Below are 21,813 nucleotides of genomic sequence, written 5' to 3' on the forward strand. Positions count from 1 at the left end.
ACAAGCGCGCGCAGGCGTGGCCCGGGCTAACATTCCGTTTCTTTGCTGTCGACGCGGTTCTGGCGCTGCAGCTTGAAGGAGGCGGCCTTGTCGCTTCTGGTGACGGGCCGGTCTGTGAGGTCCTCAAACGACTTGGCGGCTGTGCTGCTGTTGGGGAAGGGGTCCTTCTCGAAGCCGTCCTCGTCCACGTGGGAGTCCATGCTGGGGTCTTCCTGGATAGTATCCATGCGCTGGTGGTCCAGTTTGGGAGCTGCCGGCGCTAGGGGCACCACAGGGGGGGGCTGCAGGGGCTGCAGGCGGCCTGGTGTCTGGGGCGCAGGAAAGGGCTTGATGATGCGAACTGAAGCGGAATCCATGCTGCTGAGCATTTCAACGTTCTGGAAAGACAGGAGTGACAGATGCATCGCAGGAGCTCAGCTCCAGTCTCACCCAACAAACAGCCTCCTGCTCTTGGTGCCACGATCCCTCAGGCTGAGGAAATCACTAGATGGGGCCCCCCACAATCTCGGAACCAGGCAAAGCCAGTTTCCTGATGCCGCTAGAGGACCCGCGGGAGCTGGGAAGATCAAGCATGGCCCTCAGTGCTGCCCATCTTCACTCAGCAACGCAGGTAGACCCAACCCCCAGCGTCACCCACACCAGACAGAAGGCCTTCCTTGCTAGTGTTGCGTGAATTCACAGCAAATCTCGTCTAGAACCTTCCTGCTGAACCATCACCACCCGCCTCCCCCAAGACCGAAGGCGCAGTGGGAAGGCAGAGGACCAGTAGCCGGCTGCGGGTCTTTGCCTGGCGGGCTCTCAAAGGGCGCCTGAAACTGCTCTTTTCCACAGTGAACTTACGCTGGGGTGGAAGAGAGACAGGGACTCATACTGCTTGTCCAATTTCTTGTCCTAGAAAGGAAAGAACAGGGAAAAGGTTATTCCTACAAACGAAATTGTTACGTGCTCTTTCCTTACAGGCTCCTCCAGTTGGGTGAAGTGTAGCAGGTTCAACAGACGCGACAATCTTTACCACGAGCTCTCAGCGACCCTGCCCCACTGGGAAGTGCTGCCTTTCTGCGGGGTAAGTACAGAAATGGGAGGCTAAAGGGTCCTTTTTCCCAGAGTGCCCTACTGAGGGCAGGAGAAAAAGGGCATCTCCCCGTGTCTGGGGGTCACGTACATAGGGCACAGCTGCCAGAAAGGCCAGAGGGGAGGCGGGCCATGCGCTCACCTCCCAGAGCCGGGCCCACACCATCTCCACACTCAACTGTTAGCAGTTCCACGGCCAGGCCCTCCTCCCCACACCTACGTGCTCACTCCCAGGAAGAGCTACTGAGTGAGACCGCCTGAGGCAAGAGCAGCTTTCTCCTGGCAGGCAGCTAGTGCTGGAATCTGCAAGGTGCTCCCGGTATGCACAGGAAGCCTCTGGGTCTGGTTTCCTTTCCTCCACAGGAGACACAGCCCCGTTTTCCCATAGAAAGCAAAGTGAATAAACTTGTAGGAAATGCTGAAAAAGCTTATAAAGTACCTAAAGCTAAACAAAAGCCCATTCACCTTGTTAACGCAAAGACTGCTGATTCATTGGGAGACTGAATACCCGGATGTGATGACCCCAGAATCTAGATGGTGTGGGGCAGCCCCTTTGGAATGCTGATGTTTCACATGAGCTCTAATACAGTGACATGAGTCTGAAAACACTAGAAGCTTCACTCATCAGAGGTCCTAGGCAAATCCAGTTCGAAAGTCTCCTATAGAAGTATACAACAAGACGCCCACGGGCCTCCCTCGTGGCGCAGGGGTTAAAGACAGTGCGAGCAAGCTGCCGCCAGCCACTGCAACGCGAGAGCAATCCCTGGCCAGGGAGCTGACCCACAGGCACGGCAGACCTCTCCTGTCTCCCCGCTGCTCCCCTCAGCAGTGGATTGCAGTGGATCCGCCTGTTCTGCTCCCCACTGTCTCTGGTGAATCTCCACCCCCCCCGCATCCCTGGCCTACACCCCGGCTCTTGCATGCATACGTTAAAAAAAAAAAAAAAAGCCATCCACAAAGAAGTGTCATTTTTTAATAATTAGCTAAACTTTTTTAAGATACGCTTTTCTAGGGATAACACCAAAAACTCTTTCTGGAACTATCAGGTCAGATTCTGCTATGAACAGATTTTACCTTTTGTGAAAGTTACATGGAGTTGCTAAAAAGTTAATAAAGTGTTTCACTACTTACCACACAATGGACAAGAATGCTGAAAGGAATCCAAAATATCAAGGAGAAAACTAACACAGAGCCCACGATGTTGTCTGCCAAAAACTTCCCTGTAAGCAGTTCAAAGAGCGGGCATCATCAGGTACTTTATTAATCTAGTAACACGGCCCGCCTCCCCATCGACCGCTGGCCGGCTGATGCCAGGGACCCGGCCCCGAGCAGTGTCTGTGCTACCTCGTTACACCCGACCGCCTCCCCGCAAGTTCTCTCCCAGAAATAGCTGGTACCGCTGAGAGAGGAGCTGTCCCCAGGGGGCCAATCCCGAGGACGCTACCAGCACATCGAAGCTTGAGATGAGAGGCGACTCCGTCGCTCTGCAGGGACTGTTTTTGTGACTAAACTGGACAATTTACATCCTTGCGTCTGTGGCGCCCGAGGCCCATCTTTGCCCGAAAAAGCCTTCCACTAGCCAGGTTCCGGGGGTGTCTGGCCCTGCGCCAGGCTTACGTTGTTGCAGCTTCATTTTTTAGTGGAGAAGGCGGCCGGTATTTTGACGAAGGGTTGGCCTCCCTTGCCTGAAAATGCGCATCCAGGCTGCAGACAGCTCTAGAATGAGTCCGCTTTACTTTGGCAACAAACAAAAGCGGATTCTCCATCCTCTCCCAGGACCCCAGGCCGCGAGCACAGGCGCCTCCCTTTCTAAGGCCCTCGCTGAAGCCCCCGTGTTGCCACCCACCCCCGCAGTCACCTACTGAAGGTATTGATGCTCAGCTGGTCGATGAAGTCCCAAAACCGCTCGATCACATCCTGTACTCGCTTCTCACACTTGCCCTGTGCACAGAGAACACAGACGTCTCCCGGAAGTGAGTGGTGCAGCAGAAGCAACATGGTGTCATGAAAGCGACTGACATGTAAAGGGCCTCATTACAAATCAGCAGCCCCGGGCCCGTCTTCGACAGCGGCCCGTGAGCACAGAAATGAGAACATCCCGTCTCTGACACGCGCCGATCAGTCCGTTTTCGTAGGTGAATTCAGAATCATCAGGGGACACACTCAAGGAAAAATGGGGTGTTCACTACATTGATCACACAGGCCAGCCAGGAGAGGCCTCTCCGCTCCGACGGGCAGAAGCCCTGCGTGCTGCGCCCATTTCACAATCAAAACTTTCACTTTTATAATCAGCCTGGAAAGCCAATTAGGATTCACTGCCTCAAACCAACCAAATTTACCCAAAAGTGCCCCAAGGTCCTTCCTAGCCGGTGGGTTCAGGGTGCCCTGGGGTTCCCACCCAGATGCCCCGGGCCGCTTCTCAGCGAGAAAGACCTCAGCAGAGAGTGGGCCAGGGCAGGGCGCAGCCCTTGGGCGAGGCCTTCTCTGCGCTCACAGACCAAGCTCAGCAGCGCCCTCCGACGGCGCCACCCACGCACGGCCGGCATGGCCTGCGAGCAGCCGGTGGGCACGGCCGGCGGATGTGGTGTGCACCTCAGCTGAGGAGCCCCGGAGGGTCCTGGGCATAAACCCTCGGCTAAGGAGGGCTATTACATGGACTAAAAAACCTTCTTGTCTGGTTGCTGCAGAAAAGGGGCGCACAGATCAATACTCACGTTCATGTCACAGAATCCCACCGTACAGGGCTTTCCTTTCCTCAAAAATAAGTTCTTCTGTTCAGCGTCGACGTAGGGCACGCAGCGGCCGGAGGGGTCCCTGCAGCACACCTTGCACGAGTGGTCGGTTTCTGGAACAGAGGTCAGTGTTCTTGGGCTCCTCCCCACGTGCTCCCCATGGGGAAGGAGATGAATTTACTTTTTATTCCATGAGCTAACACTGGCCACGTTTCACCCCGAGGAGTAACAGCCGAGTTCGCGCCAGTGCAGTCGAGAGGCCACAAGGTAAAATGTCTCTGTCAGACGTTAAATGCCTCTTTTAAAGCCGAATCCTATTCTACTTCGAATCTTCCGGAAAGGCAAATGTTCTCCTTCATCCCACCATTCTCACGTGGCTGATTCCAGCCCTTGGCCCCTCAGTTTCAAGTACGGCCGGGAGAGCCAAAGCTCCAGTCTCGGCCAGCGCAGCCACGACAGCGGCCCTCGAGGGGCAGATCAGCGTGACCTGCAGGTGACATGAGTGCCACAGCCCTGGTTCATGGAGACGACTCCCCCAGCACATGGGCTACCAGAAAGCCCACGTGGGGCATCACAGAAGCAAACACTCCCACACGTGCACACACACGTGCCCCTCGTGCCCAGGAAGCCAAGGGGGCATGTAACTCTGGCAGCCCCTCTGATGTGGGAAAGCCCATACCCAGCGCACGGACACGAGCAAAACCATTTCTACAAGGAAAACGCAGTCTCTCCCTTGAGGGGCCTCCCTGGTGGCACAGGGGTTAAGGGTCAGCGCTATGGAGCTCTCTGCAGCCACTGCAGCACGAGTTCAATCCCTGGCCAGGGAGCTACCCACCTGGTGCAGCAGACCTCTCCTGTCTCCCCGCTGCTCCCCTCAGCAGTGTACCTAGGTCAGTGTGCCTGTTCTGCTCCTTACTTGGTCTCTGGTGACTCCTCTTGCCCCCAACCTCTGGCCTACAAAAAACAACCTCTGTACAAAAAAGTATTTTCTAAAAATAAAACCTGTCGGGCCTCTCCTGGTAGCGCAGCGGCTGAGCGCTGGGCTGCGAGGCTGCCCGTGGCCCCTGCAGTGCCGGTTGGATCCCCGGCCGCCAGCGGGGGTCCCCCCCCCCAAAAAAAAAAACAAAATCTTTTTTAAAAAAAAAATTAAATAAAAAATAAAGCCTCGCCATCCACTTAACCCAGCACCTCCCAGGCATTACTATGTGCCCCTTGAGGGCACCAAGCCTCTTCCACTCGTTCACTCAATAAATGACCTGGCTTCTGCCGTTTTCCTTCTTCACGTTACCCCATGGAAGTGCCTGTCACCCCACTGGAAGGTGAGCTCCCCGCCTGGCGGCTTTGGCTTGTGGGTGTCTATTCTGAGGGCCAACGGGCACCCACAAGCGGCACCTCCGGCACGGTGCCAGCAGCAGGGTGCGGCGGAGGGCAGGCCCGGCCCCACGGCCGAGCGAGGCTAACGTGCTGCTGTGGGGCGGATCCTGGGGCCTTCCTCAGGCTGCATTCCCCAAGCAGCAGGGCGTAGCAAGCCCCCCCCTTCACGAGCGTCCGACCTGGGGGGCATCCACCCACTCTCACCCACAACAAAATTCTCTCCTGTCCACGCCCGGCCAGTCAGAAAATGCAGCAGAAGGAAAACCAACAGGCCGGTTTCCACAGACGGCGCAGGAGCCGAATCCGGGCTCCCAGGGGCCCCCGCCGCGGGCTCACCATTGCAGGCGCAGGACTCCAGCTGCTGCTCCCGCTCGCAGAAGGGCACGCACTTCCCATCCTTGCAGCGGCCCAGGTCCAGACACACCGTGTCGTCCGCCGCGTCCCCGGGCGGGGGGCACTCGCTGCTGTTGCCTGGAAGCACACGGTCGCCATGGGCCGGAGCCGCTCCGCGCTCCTGCCTGAGACAGGAGCTCCCGGCCTCCCCCAAGAACGGCGGTGCCCGCGCTCGGTCCCCACAGCGTCCCAGTCGCCGGCGTCTCCCCTGCGCCCTGCTTGCCCTTCCGCTGGGAACCCTAACGCGGGCCACCTCCTCGCCACTGACGACCCAACCCAAAGCCCGCGAGGGCCACGGCAGCAGTCCCCGGGCGCGCTCGCCCACCGACCCGCGGCCCCGGAGCCTGCCAGCCACCCGGCCTCCCTCTGCCTCACCCTCCCAGGCCTGTCTGCCGGGAACACCAGAGCCCGCTGCTCCGCCCGGCCTGCCCTCGCCTCCACCCTTCTGGGGGTGGGGGGGAGCGGATGCGTGTGGAATATGTGGTCGCCGAGACGCCCTGAGCGCTCCTCCCGAGAGGCCTCTCCCCGACCCTGCCCCACCGCTCCCCGCTGCTCACCCTCTCGGAACAGCCCACGCGCCACAGCACCTGACTGCGCAGCCATTTTCGGTGCCCGCCCCCTCCCCAAGACTGCGAAGCTCACGGCCCAGCCCCACCGCAGGCTCCGCACGCATCTCCCGACTCAATCTACAAGTCTTAGGGACAAAGAGACGTCACAGAACCAGAGGACGCTGGGAGAGAGGACGGAACGAGTGACCCGTTCTGGAAAACGTGCAGCACAGTTACGTCCACTGTCAAGAAGGGAAGCGAGGACGACTGCGTGGAGACGCGACGTGCGGGACGCCGGGAGGACCCGGCCTCTACTGGGGCGCGGGGAGCCAAGCAAAAGACGTGGGACGCGAAGGCCCGGGGAGGTGTCGCGCACCTCTGCGACCCGCCCCACTTCGCACCAAGCAGCCTCCCGGCCAGTGCCCGACAGGCCCAGACACTGCCAGCTCGTCAGCACCTGCCCCTGGTCTGGGGAGTCTGCGACAGGCGCCCGTGTCCACAGACAGTCCCTCCGCCAACGGCTACTCGCGGGAGCGGCTGTGGGAGCGGCCCAGCGAGCGCGGGAGGCGCTGCCTGGTGTGGGCGAGACCGGGACACCGAAATAGCGCCTGGTGAGTGTTCGCTGGACTGTTGCTCTTGAAGACGAAACTCAGAGCATCCGATGCGGGGAAACTAGAAACTCAGCATCACCCAGGGACCAGTCTCTCTGAGGATGCTGGTGGAGCCCCCTGCAGAATCCGGGTGACAGCAAGGCCAGGCCCGGCGAGTCACGTGACGAAGCACCGGGCGACCCCCCAAACCCTGAGCTAGCCGCGCGGACATCCAGCACACAGCAGGGAATTTGTTACAACACAGCGGTGAGTTTTTTCCAAAAAGACCCAGGGGGGCGCGTCACGTGGCCCATGACAGACGCGCGCAGCGCGGCGGTGAAGGGATGACGTGGTCGACAAAGAAAGGGTAAAACATGGGACGACAGGTCGTGAGACGACGGACACCTGCGTCCCCACACCCAACACCGCCCACTGCGGACGTGCTGCCCGCCAGGGTTGCCTTCGACGGGCTGAAACGTCATCCCGGTTTTCTAACGCCAGCGCCCGAGCAGAGCCGCCGGGAGGAGAGGACGCACCTGTGCAGTAAGACACGCCTTTGCAGGTGGCGTTGATCGCCTCCTGGCACTTCTTCTGGGCGGTCTCGAACCGGCAGTTCTTACAGCAAGGGCTGTTCCGGTCACTGCAGCGGGGAGGAAGAGCATGAGAGCCACGCGACCAACACCCACCAGGCTCCAGGGCCCAGGAGACCGCAGGGGAGGGCTCCGGGCTGCGGCCCCTGCCCCTGCCCCCACGCCGCCCACTCGCCCCCGAGGAAGCAGGAGCTGCCACGCAGGGTAAGTCCAGAGGGCTCTTTAAAGCGTCTTGCCGTCCTGCGTTTGCACTCGTTTAATACAGACGCCGGGGCAGCGGCTGGGCACCGCGAGGGGCGACCCTGCTGGGCTCACCTCGGCCGTTCCCTCCCACCTCCGACCGAGGTCCTGGCCGACCCGTGCGCGTACAATGGAAACACAGGTGCCTTCGGATCGGCCACCCGCCTGCCCCACGGTCGCCACACAGCGCTCAGCCCTGATCTGTCACACACAACCGCCCAGGCGCGTCCCCGGCGATCAGTCCGCTCACCGCCCCGTACTGCCACTACCGTAAGAGGACGCCGCCGTCGGCAGCGGTGCCCAGTCACCTCCCTGCACACGCGTTTCCTTAGAGAAGGCTCTGAGCTGCGCCGTGCCGAGTACGGGAGGCGCGGGATGCGTGACCTAAGGAAAAACTGCCTCCCAGGAGCATTTTTCTGGCGGCAAAGGGCGCGGGGTGCGTCTGCGCCGCCGCTCACCTGCACTGCACCCCTGGCTTCAGCGTGCAGTCGCTGTTGCAGCAGCTGTCGTTGCTCAGGTACATGATGCCGGGGTCACACTGCTCCCCGTCGTCCACGCGCGAGTTGCCGCACACTCTGTTGCTGCGCTCCTGGAAGCACTCGTGGGCCTTGCTCTCGATGGTCTTGTAGATGGACTGCTTGCTGCAGTTTGAAAACATCTGAAAAGAGGCCACCAAGGACCCAAAAGAGGGTGATGAGCCCACTGCCACGTGGCGCCGGCGCGTCTCTCTAGGACAGACTCAGGGCCGCAGCCCGGGTCCCGCAGGCCTGGCCTGGCCTGTCCTACCGCTTGTCTGTAGATGCACCTCAGGGGTGTCCTCTCTGGGGATGCTAAGGCGGGTATAAAATTGGGGAAGAGGCTAAAATTCGCCACAGGAAAGCAGCTAGACAAGTGCAGGGGCGCTGTGGCCGTCCTGCCCCCGGGCGCGCCACCCCTGCGGGCTCAGCGACACGCTGGACAGGACGGGGAGAGGGAACGCGGCGGGGCTCGTCCTGCCGCACCGCCCCCGCCCTGCTGTACAAAGGAATGAGCCACGTCTGAAGTTTTCAAAGGACTGAGCTTATTTCCAGGAGGCAAGACAGTGCGCACAGTCTTTTAAAGAGGTCCATTCCACATTGCTGCCTAAGCATGTCCCTGGGTCCCAAGTGTGTCACAGTTCCCCTGAGCTTGTAAGTGACCCCGTGTCTGGAAGGAAACCTGGGCCTGAGTCCCAGGCGACCAACAGGCCAAGAAACGGCCCCTTTATGTTTCGGGACTTTTATCAGGAAGCTCTGAAACGGCGTCCCTTTTCCAAACCACCTGAAGATTATCGAGAGCGGCTGGAAGGCAGGACAGAGTCCCTCACGCTCCCCGAAGACCACGGCCTTCTGTCGTCCCGCGGCCCCCCGGCACACCAGCTGCCCTGGCTGTCACCTGCGCGCAGCACGGCCCAGAGTGTGTCGCTTCTCGGTGGCTTGTCTGATGGAATCTGCTGCCCCATCTTTCTAGGCTGAGGAGCTACCTTATTTTTGTCTTGTAGCTCTTTTTATCCAGCTACATAAAATTGCATTAAGGAATTCATTTAAAATGTACATTAGAAGAGGCCCAGTGTCCTGCCGAAGGGACACTGATACATGGGTAAACCAAACTATTGAAAACCACACTAAAAACAACATGCTCCAGACAGAAGTACACAAGCGGCCATGTTCTCTGGACTACAAAGGGCCAGCCCCGGGGGGCAGTGGCCGTGCCCGGCTGTTCTCGTAAGCAGGTTCTCCTGGGGTGACGAGCCCGTGGGGGACGATCACTGAGAATGCAGCAGGAGCAGCCGCGCATGCTCACTGGAGACGGGTTTGCAAGGGAACGTTTCCCCCAAAGCCCTGACACCGTCTGGGCCTACACCGCCCACGTGGCAGCCACCAGCCACGTGGTGAAAAGCCACAGGCTTCACCTCATGGCTGCGCGGCTCCCCTGTACCCTGACCGCTCTCTCTCTGCTCCCACGGCTGTGTGGCAGTCTGTCTCGCAGTCTTACTGAGGCACATCCTACATATTTCAAATCTACTCAGCAAGCATGTATTATATGCCAAGTACCCCTGCTAGGCACTGGAGACAGAGCTGTGAACAAGAAGGCCAGGAGGCTTACAGTTTGGAAAACTGTATTTCATCCCAATTTATAAAAAACTGCAGATCGTGCAGTACTGTTGTGTTAAAAGGAGTGACAACTGTAAATGAAACTGACAGGAAATTCTTAACTAAAAGCCTGAGCTCACCAAACCTTGCCATCTAGAGCTGCAACAGAAACCACTGCCAGAATGACTCTCAGAGCTGCACTCTCTCCTTTGGTCTTGCCAACAGTCCAAATGAGCGTGTTAGCCAGATTCGGATGGACGTTTCACTCCAGAACACACAACCCAGCTTCAGCGCAGCACGTGCCCTGCACCCCATCCGAGGGGGACTGCTTTTTGGGTCTTCATGGGGACTGAACACAGCGCCTCTTTCCTTCCTCACCACACTGCGCGCCAAAGGATACACACCTTATTGTTCTCGTGGTCACCGCTCACGGCTATGGGATACATCACGTATTTTCCTCCTTGGTCCTCATTTGGGGCACATTCTGCTAGACCATCCGGATCATGTTCTGCGCCAAAATTGTGTCCCAATTCATGAGTTGTGACCAGGTCGGCTTCCTAAAGGATCATGCAAAGAAAACATCACTTCCCCACACCCAGCCAGTGGAATTTTTAGCAAAACGGAATTTTTACCAAAAAGTACTGAAATCCCAGAGACATAATGTACAGAATTCTAAAATATGCTCTGAAAAATTCGTTAGTGGACTATCTAATAGACACCATAAAAACAATCTCAAAAATTTCCAAGTTGATGTATTTTTTGTTCTATGTGCCTTGTAACAGAAAAATTCTGCAAGTACAGGAAAAAACAAGCCATGAAATTAAACCAATGACGGCGTTGTGACAGCAAACAGGGCAGGGAGCGCAGGAAACACAGAGGTTGCCGAGGAGGGGTTGTATGGATTAAAGCCCACAGTCTGCTGTAGGATTCACCCTTCGTGATGCGGCCTTCACCAATGCGTATACACCATAGCACCAGACGGCAGAGTCTGCCTCTCCTAAAAGCCTCTGAGCTCTGCCCATAGGCCCAGCCCTCTCCTGCAACCAGTAAGCTCCCTGTCCCCACGATTCTGCCCTTCCCAGGACATCACAGAGTGGGGATCATACAGTATTTGGTCTCTTCAGATATGTTCACTTGGCAATGTGCATTTAAGCTTCCTCCCGTCTTTCCATGACTTGATAACTTTTTTTACACTGGTTTTTTTTTCTTCAAATTTTCTTTTATTTATTCATACTAGAAATGGGGTGTGGGCCCTCACATGACAGCTCCTCTTCGGGCTGTGTGTTTCCTCATCCTACAGTGTGACTGTCATTGATGTGCCCCAAAAGAAGCTGGACAGGTAACTTCTAATTTATTAACCCTTTTTGTTTTCTTATTTCACACACACAAAAAGGATTATTTTAGGCAGACCAAAAAGAAAAAAAGATATTACTTTTTAAAAAATATATACCCACACAAATATATGACAGCTAAGATTCTAGAACAATTAAACTAAAAGCCTATCCTTTTAGGGCCTCCCCTGCGGGCGCAGCAGTTGAGCACCAAGCTGTGAAGCTGCCCGCAGCCTCTGCAGCGCCGGTTCGATCCCCGGCCGCCGGGCGAGGGTCCTACATGGCGCGCAGACCTCTCCTGCCGCCCGCTGCTCCCCTCAGCAGTGTACTTCGGTCCTTCTGCCTGCTCTGCTCCCCGCTCTGGCTCTGGTGAATTCTCTCACCCTCCCGCGCTTCTGACTGTACCCAGTGCTTGAACAAATAAATAAATAAATCTTTTTTTTTGGGGGGGGGAACCTATCCTTTTTGAAAATGAAATAACGTACCTTTGTAAGGATGGTTTTACCGTAATTTTTTGTGCTGGTCAAACCACTGTTCAAGTAGATATTTTTCTTCCCAACGGGGCTATAGTAAGCTACAGGAAAAAGGAAACAGATTGCTTGTTCAGTGCAGAATCAGAAGCTGACCAGTGCGCTCATCCAGCATCACAGTCACAGAAAGTGAACTTACCCTTTGGACAAACACCGCCATGACTGTTCGCCCTGGGAGAACCAACATAAGCTAGGCCAAGAGTTCCCATATCAAAATCTTGGTATGTGAAAAGATGTGCCAGGCAGACTTTGGATGCTTCTTCAGCTATGTCAAAGCTAAATTGCTTTAAAGGGAAAAAAGGAGGGGGGGGGGGGGAATTTCCTTAATTAGTTTAACTGATTTCAACTTTACAGTCCAGAACCCCACAGAACCACCACTGGCTGCAGGTATGCACCAGCAATGCCCTCACGCAGCACAGTGCTCCTCCCGAAGGCCCTCACCCACCTGCCCAGGTGAGCAGCACTGACAAGAGGAGGGAAGCACTGGGAGCTTTCAGAGCTGCTTACAAGGACATCGCCACTCCTTGCAGGGTGGAGCTGGCGCGGCAAAGCGCTGGGCACACTCTGGTCTTGGTGGCTCAGGGCCTCGACAGCTCAAGAACCCCTCAGACCGCAGCCCAACAGTGATCCCCAGAGTATTTCAAGGAACTGACTGGCTTTGGAGATTTTTGTTTTAAATTTGCTGTGGTTTTACAATGGGCAGGCATTATAAAAAGAACTTGTAAGAAAACATGTAGTTTTATGTTATTATAGATTGAAATTCATTTAAGTCAATACTGGTGCTTTGGATTTATTTTTTAATTAAAAATAATAATTTATTTTTAATTAAAAATTTTAATAAAAAATTAAAATCAAATGATTTTAAAACCTCTACCACAAAGCACAAAGACTGCAACTTACAAAGACCTTGATTTTTTTAAAGCTTAAAAGAGATGCCAGGGAGTCTGTGAGGAATGAAGTGTTCCCAGGATGCCACTCTGGTCAACTGGGACTTGGACAGTTTGTGGTAACACAGTAAGGCTTCGAAACCTAGAAGCCTCGGGAAAGAGAACTGGAGAGAAGCATCTGTAGTGTAGAGTTTTCTCCTCTGTCCCTCCTCTGACAGGCTGTGTGAGGCCCACAAAGCAGAGCTGTGCTGGGTCAGCTGTCCTGGGAAGCAGCCATCCAGGCCCTCAGTCCTGGCTATTGTTCTACCTACTCACAACCAGCCAGAGCCCGGCCATCTCTCCAGCAATAAGGGCTCAACTCTTCATTCAAAAATTCCTATGTTGGTCCTAACCTGCCCCAGAATGGAAATGGATTGGCAGACAGGGCCTTTAAAAAGGTAACATGGGGTCACAGGAGTGGGCCTGATCCAGTGACTGAGGTCTTCTAAGAGAAAACTGTGGCACAGAGGGAAGAGTCACAAGCAAGCCGAGAAGACCAACTTCAGAATGAAACCAACTTTCCAAAATACCCTGATCTCAGACTTCCAGCCTCTAGATCGTGAGGGAAGAAATTTCTGCTGTTTAAGCCACTGGCATGTGCTGCTTTTCATTACTGGCAGTCCTGTTCAGGAGAGCACATGGAGGGTGCGAGGGACAGGGACCGTCCCTACTTCTCATGATGGCTGGTGGGTCAAACTACGGGAAGCTGGTCACTGCTGGAGATAGGGCACTCCAGGCTTCTCAAGCAGGGCAAAGAGCTGGTAATTTTAGTATCTAATGCATTTTCGCAGCCTTTTTTGGTAATGCAGACCTAAGCTATTCACTGAAACAGAATATGAACAAAGAGACCTGAACGAAATGCTGTGCCAAGCCACGGGCCACTGGCAGCCATCTATTTTCTAAATTCCTATTACTCGACGAGTGTCTCGGAGATACCGCAGTCCGGAAGCCTTACTCTCCAGCACGTGTCGGTTTCACGGCTTTTGTGCCCCTCTCGCTGTCCACCCACTACAGTCCCTGTCAGACGGCCGGGAAGGGCTGCTCCGGGTCACCTTTACTAACGTGACACCCAGTTAGCGCGGACATGACGCACAGGAGAGAGATGACACGTGGAGGTGGCGTCACAGCCGGGATTCCACCCACCTCCAGCAGCATCTTCACATCCCAGGCATCCTTTTCTTCATGTGGATAACTTTTTGCCATGTTGTAGTGCTTTTCACCGGGTCTGACCACTTGTGGAGACTTGAGAATGCGAATCTGTACTTAAAGAGAGGACACACTTAGAATACTCCAGAGAAAAGTCACAAGACTGAAATAATAGGGCACTGTCTTAGCTATTGAAAAAAAAAGATAATCTACCATTCTAATAAAATGTTTTAGAACCCAAATTCTACATTCTTCAGTTCTAATATTCAATGTTGAAAAACTAACAAGCATGCACTATAAAAAGCATCTATGTGGATGGACGATTTATAAAGTTATACATGAACTCCTAAATTTTCATTTCCTCTACAGTAAGTCGGGGGAGAAAAATGAGAACTTGGGTTCTATGAGCCTACAGTATTTATTCTAATTATTGTCAATACTTCAGAGACGCAGAAGAATAAGACGTACACTCGTGCACACCACAGGAGTAAGAGATTACAGAGAACAGGCCTTTCCTTGGATGTACTGTACAAATTCTTAAGGCGCAAAGGCTCTCCCCAGAGAAAATGAAACCTATGGACAGTGAGTTTGGGGAAAGAAACAAAGCCATGCGCACCCCCGTCGTTCCCACAGCTTCTGAGCTGCCTGCCTGCAGAGGGGAGTCTGGGGTGCTCTGCCCCGTGTGGTAAACTCACTGGGGTGGGCTTTCCAACTCTTTGGTGGTGGGTGGTCAAGGTCAATTCTGGGCTGAAACAGATGACAGCCCGCCATGACCATCATCTAAACGCCATCCTGAAATCCACTTGCTACCCTCTGAAGTGCTTACTTTTATTTCCTAGATCACACTTGTTTCTTAATTGATCTTAACTTGCTAAGGCAAAGGGAGCTTTATTTTTTGGTCCCTTAGAATTCAAACATAACTACAAAAAATGAGGCAGCTTTGTGTGTACCAATAAAGAATAATTTTCAACATATTTGTGAAATGGAAAAGCCAGGTGCAAGAGCACGACATACCCCGATGTGTCGAGGACACACATGCATACACATGCTGTCCATGCATGAGACTGCTCTGCAAGACACACATGAAACTAGTGACTGGATGCCTCTGAGGAGGGAACTGCTGTGACAATGGAGAGAGGTTAGGGAGACTTACTTTTCACTGGATTTTGTACCATGTGTGTACATTACCTAGTCAAATGGAAACTTAAAAAAGAAAATGCAAAACAGTAAAAGAAAAGGGAAAAATAATTCTCTTAGTTTTATACAAGTACTATAAACATTGAACATGCATTAAGTATGACGCATGATTTCAATTTTTTTTCTTTTAATGTCTAAATGCTACACTATAGAACCTGCAAGAATAAAGCTAATGAGGAGCTGGAAAAATTAGAGACAGTAAATTTGACTTCAAAATGTCTGTATGTCCACAGCAATACCCAATTTCAAAAGTCTTTTTAATTAGTCTTATAAATAAATGATTTTTACTACAAAACAAAATTAAGACGTTAACAAATCACTGCTGGACAGACCCCTCATGAGTAGATTATAAGAAGCCAGAAGATTTTTGGGAAAAGGTATCTAATGATGTGTAGGCACAAATGCCATGCAAATGTACACAGTATTTTTGAGTAAATTTTCTGACTAAGATTCAGCAATGCTGCCTGGAGACACCAGGCATAATCAGAGTAGAAACAATGCAGGAGGAAAGCCCACGAAGTCAGAGGAAGAAGAGCTCACGCCAGCATACAGAGGCATTCTGCCTAAGACCAGTGTAAGAAGGAAGATCTTCACAACCTACAAACATCTGCACACTGTTTAATTTACCAGATAAAAATCACTGACATTTGGAAATATTTACTTATGATTAAAGTTGAAGATAAGATTCTGGGTTTGACTACAAATGACAAAAATTTATACCACATAACTCAGCAGAGTTACACAGGCCACAATCTTGATAAATACCTCCTCGATCTGTATTCCATAACCTTTAAAGCCCGCGTTGTCCCATGAAGTATTCCGATAAATGTCATCGACTCTGTCAATTAACTCTATCTGTGTGTATAAAAGAGTAAGAAAGGCTTTGTGCATTTGCTTACCACTGTTTACAATGTAATACAAACTCTGCGGGGATTCAAAAAAAAATAAGTTTAAAGAAAATGCTGTTGCAAGTTTCCACCAATTACATAAACATTTAGATGTTACTCTTTATCACTGACAGGTCTAACAAAGAAATCATCCCTAGCGCCAAACTTAAGTTGTTGTTATCAGAATAAAACAGTGGGAGAGTTTATCCCAAATTTTAGATAATCAACTGTACATGGAACCAAAATATCAAACCACAGGCTTTTTTAATAACTGCCACTTTAATCAATTACAAAAATAAAACTTAAAAGCAATCAATTTACCTAAAGTATCCCCCTCTAAGAAGATTGCTGTCTTCACTCTATCTCTTGGCTAGAATCTTAAATGTGAGAAAGGCTGGAGCAGAGCCAATACCATGAGTTTGTTCCCTTACCTCATAGGGTAAAGCTCACACCTAGGCTCAGGTCAGAGGGCCAGAGGGATGCAAGGGTTCCATTCCTCTCTCCTTCCTGATTCAGGAAGTGCAGAGGGGGCAGAGAATACTGGAGGGAAGGGACAACAGCCAAGAGCAATTCAAACTACATAAGAACCGGGCCTCTCTAGTGGCGCAAGGGGTTAAGCACAGCACTGTGAAACTATCAGCAGCCTCTGCAGCAGGAGTTCGATCCCTGGCCAGGGACATACCCACGTGGCGCAGCAGACCTCTCCTGTCTCCCCGCTGCTCCCCTCAACAGTGGATTTCAGTTGATCTGCCTGTCCTGCTCCCCACTCTGTCTCTGCAGAATCCTCTCACCCCCGCAAATCTGGCCTGTTCTCCAGTTCTAGTATGCATAAATAAATTAAAAAAAAAAAAAAAAAAAAAAAAAAAAAAAAACTACGTAAGAACAAAATGCCCCCAAATTGGGTTACATGAGATTTGTTCTGACAACTGTGAAGCACATTTTCAGTACAAGGATCTGTCCTTTTCTTCTAAGTCACTGTAAGGCTAAAACATTTAATTTCCAGAACGACACCTCACATTGTATTCCTAGTCTTGGGGTAAAGAACAGAGAAATCAATTAAGAGGCATCCCTTAAAACAAAACCCATATTAAGAAAGCAGCTTTTTCATGAAAGACTGTCTCTCACTTGCTTGGAAGCAAGAATTACAGTGACTTCACATTCTTTCACTCGCCACGGAAGGGAAGGGTGAGGAGGGTAGGAAGAAAAGCGAGGCTGGGAAGAGCACAGCGTGGAGAAAGACGTCCGCGCTGCACTCGGTGCTTGGCTCGTGAATAGCTCTATTCTTTCACTCCTGCAACCCCATTTTGCTCAGTGCCAAGTTACTGTGGAGAATGAGGTCATTCTAACCAAAAAGTCAGTGAAATAGGACTCTCTTAACAAAAAAAATTGCAGCAGTAAATGCTTCCAAATCTACTATCAGTAGTTCTGTAATCTTCAGATCTCTGCCCTGTGGTGAATTCGGACCAGGAAAGTCCCACTTATTCATGCAGCTATATCCCAGGACCTGGCCGTTTTAGAAGACATAGGCCAAACTAAATCAGATTTTCTGAAATCCGCATGTAAGTAAAACTAACGTAGGTTCCCAGGACACTCTCTCTCCCTCCAGGGCCCACGCCCACATGTCACCACCAGGGCACTCATTGTCCAGTGATGCTTTCAAAGCAGTCACTGTATAAAGGGAGCCCGAGGTTATGGCTCTTCCCAAACCGAATACACACCAAAGCTCTAATGTGCAGGAAATACTAGCTCGAAGGCAAAATGGGTTTTCAAGATTTTGAAACTTGAGCCTCTATACAATAATATAAAAAGCTCAGAGGACAGCCTTCAAATATTTTAGGAAACAGAACATATGAAACAGATCTGATTTCATTATGTTTCAAATTACAGAAGTCTTTTAACAAATTTTCCCCCCACCATGAATTTCCTTACCCCGTGCGCTCACCCCGCAGCTAACACTTACTAGGTAGTTCGTAGTGGTGCTCTCCTCTCCGCGGCCCATGTATCTGTAGAAGCGATGATCCGCCACCACCAGTAACTTGCAGGTGTTCTTCAAGGGGTTAGGCTCGGCTCTTCTCTTCACCCGATGAACAAGCTCTAATATGAATTTGTATGCACTATTAAATCAAAATTCATCAAAACAGGAGTTTTTTTCATAGTAACACTTTAAATATAGCATATTCTTGAAATAAACATTGTTTGAGTTTAGTATCCTTAAAGGTATTCTGAACAAGAAGTTGGAGGACGACAGAAAAGTGAAAAGTAATATGAGGTTTAAAATTACAGAATTCAAAACCAAGAGAAACTGCTTCTCTTCCTTTCCAAGATGAGAAAACTTTTTAAAAGGATTTAACAGAGTCAAATAATCACCTACAAAGCTGCCATTTTTCTTCTAGGACATGTCTACAGGTAAAGTAATGGTAAAAATATCAAGGTAATCAAACATTGTATTAATAGGGTATTTTTTTTTTTTGGCAAATAACCAAATTGTTTCAGAATTTCTTTAATGATGTATTGAAATGCTAGTAGTATTTCCTAAGGTTTTCCTGAGGATACTTCTCCAGCTGGTTGCATGATTTAAATGCTCTAAAGTGATCTATCCGAAGATCTATTTTCTTTCTAAAATAGCAGAGACCTCTCTGATGCCAACATCCCAGAAATTACATAAACAATCTAGAGAGGGCCTCCCCTGGTGGTGCAGCGGTTGAGCGCTGGGTTGCGAGGCTGCCCGCGGCCTCTGCGGCGCTGGTTCGATCCCCGGCCACCAGCAAGGGGCCCACAAAAAAACAAAAAAAACAAACAACAAACAATCTAGAGAGTATTTTTCCTATGGTAATATTTACTCATTTCCAAATATCTGGAAATAAAAAATATTTTTTCCTCAGATCATTAAACTCCCCTTTTCCCCAATCCTATTTTTAGGTTTAGTCTTTATCATTATTATTACTTTCTAGTGTTTTCAACTCTTCCATTATAGACAAAAGAATTAGGAATTTCTAAACAAAACCATATTTTCAAGTCAAATGCTATAGTTACTTGTAATCACGCTACTTTTCATCAATTAACCACCATCCCTACTAAAGACAGTTGCAATCCTTGTTTTTTTATGAAATATGTATTTCTTAAGTCTTACCATCAGGTGGCTCTCTGGCCTCGAGTCCTTTCGGAAGCAACTCTTCATTATCTGCATTTATATAACCACACACTTTTGGAGACTGCAAACGTGAAACATTCTTGATATCTTCAGATTTATAAACTAACACTCTTTTGTCTTCAGTATCATTAATTAGTCTCCAGAGTGGCTAAAACAGAAAACATGTAACTGTAATGGTAAAAATAAGAATTCTTAAATTCTCTGATCTTCAAGCCCTCAGAGATATCTGTGCCCCACTATTACGATAATTAACTTATCTGAGCATTAATTTCTACCATTGGGTAAAGTAGTGATAGCTCCTGTCTTAAAAGTCCGTAAGATAAATGGAAAACAACAATAACAAAAATCTATGAAGGAGATTTTGAAGCTAACTGATGATTTTAACTATAGATTATTTGGTAATACTCATTTCGTCAGTGAGTCAATTTTATTGTGGCTCTGTAGACACCCACTTCAATATTCAGAGGTAAAGTCTCCCAAAGAAGTATTTGGAAATTTAAAAAAAAAAAAAACCATATTTGGTAAAGCTAGGCATCTGAGCAAATTTAACTTGACTCCCAAATGCATATATTTTGAACTAAGAATTGACAATTTGAAAAACACCAATATTCCAGCAAATATAAAAAAAAAATTACTCTAATGAAATACACAAACACATGCACATGGCAGAAACGACGCGTTCCCTACAGAGTTACACCTTTCTGAGCATGACAGATTATTTTGCTCAGCCTCCTTTGCAGGCAGGTTCTAGAATATAGGTGGAAATGATATAGGTCACTTCCCTGTCTGGCCCTGACATTCACCCTGTTGGATTCTAAGTTCTGTTCCCCTTCTAGAACAAGCCATGTCACCTGGACGGCAAAGCTGCACCGTGGAGGACCACTCGACCCACAGGACCCTCCCGAGTAAGCGCCGAGCCTCCACTGATGCAGCTACTGAGCTGTGGAGCAGTGAAGGGAAGCCCTGGCACAGTCCAGAGAGCTTCATCTGGCTTCCATACTCTATTCCCTAACCCTGAGATTATCCTGACTGGATGCACACACTAAAAGGTGTGCCCACAGTTGTTCATATATAAAGTTGTTCATTACATAAAGTTGTTCATTATATAAATTTCATTTCAAAAATTAGAAACAAAACAATGGGGGGCTGGTCAAACATATGGTACGATGTTTCAATGAGCCAACAGGCAGCATTTATAAAAAAGACCAATTTAGATATTCATTAACATGGAAATATGCTCATAACTATACTGTTAAATGAAAAACACATGATGGTTGTGTGGTCCTAATTTTTTAAGAAAAAACAATCTATGAAACTATTTTTGTATAGAGATATATACACAATACACACACACACACGAAAATATCTGGAAGGATATCATCAGAATATTAACAGCAGTTATATCTCCAAGAAGTGACATTTCAGGTAATCTTTATATTTCCCCATTTTTTCAGACAGCCAAGTTTTCTTTTTTTAATAAACATTCTTGTAAAAAAAAAAGCATTGGCTTGAAACAATAAGTAAATGTAAGACTTAAGGAATTGACTTATTCTAGAGCGAATGTATTTATGATATTAGCTTATTGCTTTGTGTTAATTTTCTGATTCCTTCTGGTATGCTAGACACCCCAAAACATTTAGAGTCCACACATTAATACACCAAAATAACCTGCAAGACCAGAGACAGACATTTCTTTCTCACAATGACAAATAAACAAAGACTAAAGGCTACCTCGTTTAGATGTTATTAAAATTTACAGTATTATAGCACTACACCCTGTCTTATCCGTAATCAGCACTCAACTGGACTTGAAACTTTCATTTTTACCAAACTCAATGACAATTTTCTACAGGTATTCTGTTTTGGTGATCTCCTGACTACCTAGAATAGTCCTTTTCCTAGAAACAATTACTTCCATCCACAAATCTGTGGCAACCATTTTGTTCTTGGGATTAGCATCCGACACATGGCTATGTGTCACACTCCAGTGGCAGGTCTGGTCTTGGTTTCTACTGCTAGTGCTTCAACAGAAGAGGGATCTGAGTCTGACTTTCCCAATTTCCTCTTTTAGCTTCTCGGACCATATAAACTACCACCCTTCACTGAGCATGCAATGACCTTGTAAGACAACCCAGCATGCCTAGAAGAGAAAGCGAGAAATGGACCTGATCTTCAACTGTGCTGACGTGTGTACTCATAAGAGGATTACTAGAGAATGAAGAAAAATGAGTCAGAGGTAAAGAGTTTCCTCTTCCTATTACCCGCCCCACATGTGGCATTCTGTTCTTGTAACTGGGTACAGGGTTCTTGAACACAGGGTACAGGGCCTCCCCGGTGGCGCAGCGGTTGAGCGCTGGGTTGTGAAGCTGCCCGCAGCCTCTGCAGCGCCGGTTTGATCCCTGGCTGCTCCCTGGCCGCTGGGCGAGGGTCCCACATGGCGCGCAGACCTCTCCTGCCGCCCGCTGCTCCCCTCAGCAGTGTCCTTCGGTCCTTCTGCCTGCTCTGCTCCCCGCTCTGGCTCTGGTGAATTCTCTCACCCTCCCGCGCTTCTGACTGTCCCCAGTGCTTGTATAAATAAATAAATAAATCTTAAAAAAAAAAAAAAAAAAACCCCACAGGGTACAGTTTATGGCAGCCTCTCAGCCATGTATAAAATGCTCCTTTTTAAAAAAAAAAATCACCTACTTTTCTTAAATCATCTACTTTCCTGGTTAAAAATCATTATATACAAGAAGAAACAAAGCAAAATTAAAGATCTTTTTCTTCTTTAAACAACTAAGAAACAGCTTTTTTAAAAATCAGAGATTGTATGAAAGAAAAAATTCACAAGCAGATTTACCTCCACATTATATTCTGCCCCATCTGTGTTGATTCTTATTGTAATATCATCATCTCCTATGTGGGCTAGAACCCTCGAGTCAGGTTCACCTTAAGAGAAAAGATATTTTCCATTATTAAAAGTATTTTATTTTTTTATATGAGGGAAGCTAGAAAGG

General features: G+C 49.7%; 1 protein-coding gene across 2 annotated transcripts in view; it reads right to left on the reverse strand.

Moving 5' to 3' along the window:
* Positions 1–26: 26 nt before the first annotated feature.
* The window catches only part of ADAM17 (ADAM metallopeptidase domain 17), a gene marked incomplete at both ends in the record, with an annotated part of 35,833 nt that continues 14,046 nt past the window's right edge, over positions 27–21,813 (reverse strand). The window contains 16 exons of one of the 2 annotated variants that reach the window (XM_084234932.1): positions 27–377; positions 841–891; positions 2,203–2,291; positions 2,934–3,012; positions 3,786–3,916; positions 5,514–5,648; positions 7,245–7,348; positions 7,997–8,196; positions 10,054–10,206; positions 11,466–11,554; positions 11,650–11,794; positions 13,580–13,693; positions 15,545–15,634; positions 17,627–17,760; positions 18,797–18,965; positions 21,657–21,745. In XM_084234932.1, the coding sequence (XP_084091058.1) occupies positions 27–377; positions 841–891; positions 2,203–2,291; positions 2,934–3,012; positions 3,786–3,916; positions 5,514–5,648; positions 7,245–7,348; positions 7,997–8,196; positions 10,054–10,206; positions 11,466–11,554; positions 11,650–11,794; positions 13,580–13,693; positions 15,545–15,634; positions 17,627–17,760; positions 18,797–18,965; positions 21,657–21,745 (2,123 nt within the window). Of the gene's footprint in view, positions 378–840; positions 892–2,202; positions 2,292–2,933; positions 3,013–3,785; positions 3,917–5,513; positions 5,649–7,244; positions 7,349–7,996; positions 8,197–10,053; positions 10,207–11,465; positions 11,555–11,649; positions 11,795–13,579; positions 13,694–15,544; positions 15,704–17,626; positions 17,761–18,796; positions 18,966–21,656; positions 21,746–21,813 lie in introns of both variants that reach the window. The other variant, XM_084234931.1, reaches the window with a different exon arrangement.

The sequence above is a fragment of the Talpa europaea genome, assembly GCF_964194135.1.
Source record: "Talpa europaea genome assembly, chromosome: 6".
Lineage (NCBI taxonomy): Eukaryota > Metazoa > Chordata > Mammalia > Eulipotyphla > Talpidae > Talpa > Talpa europaea.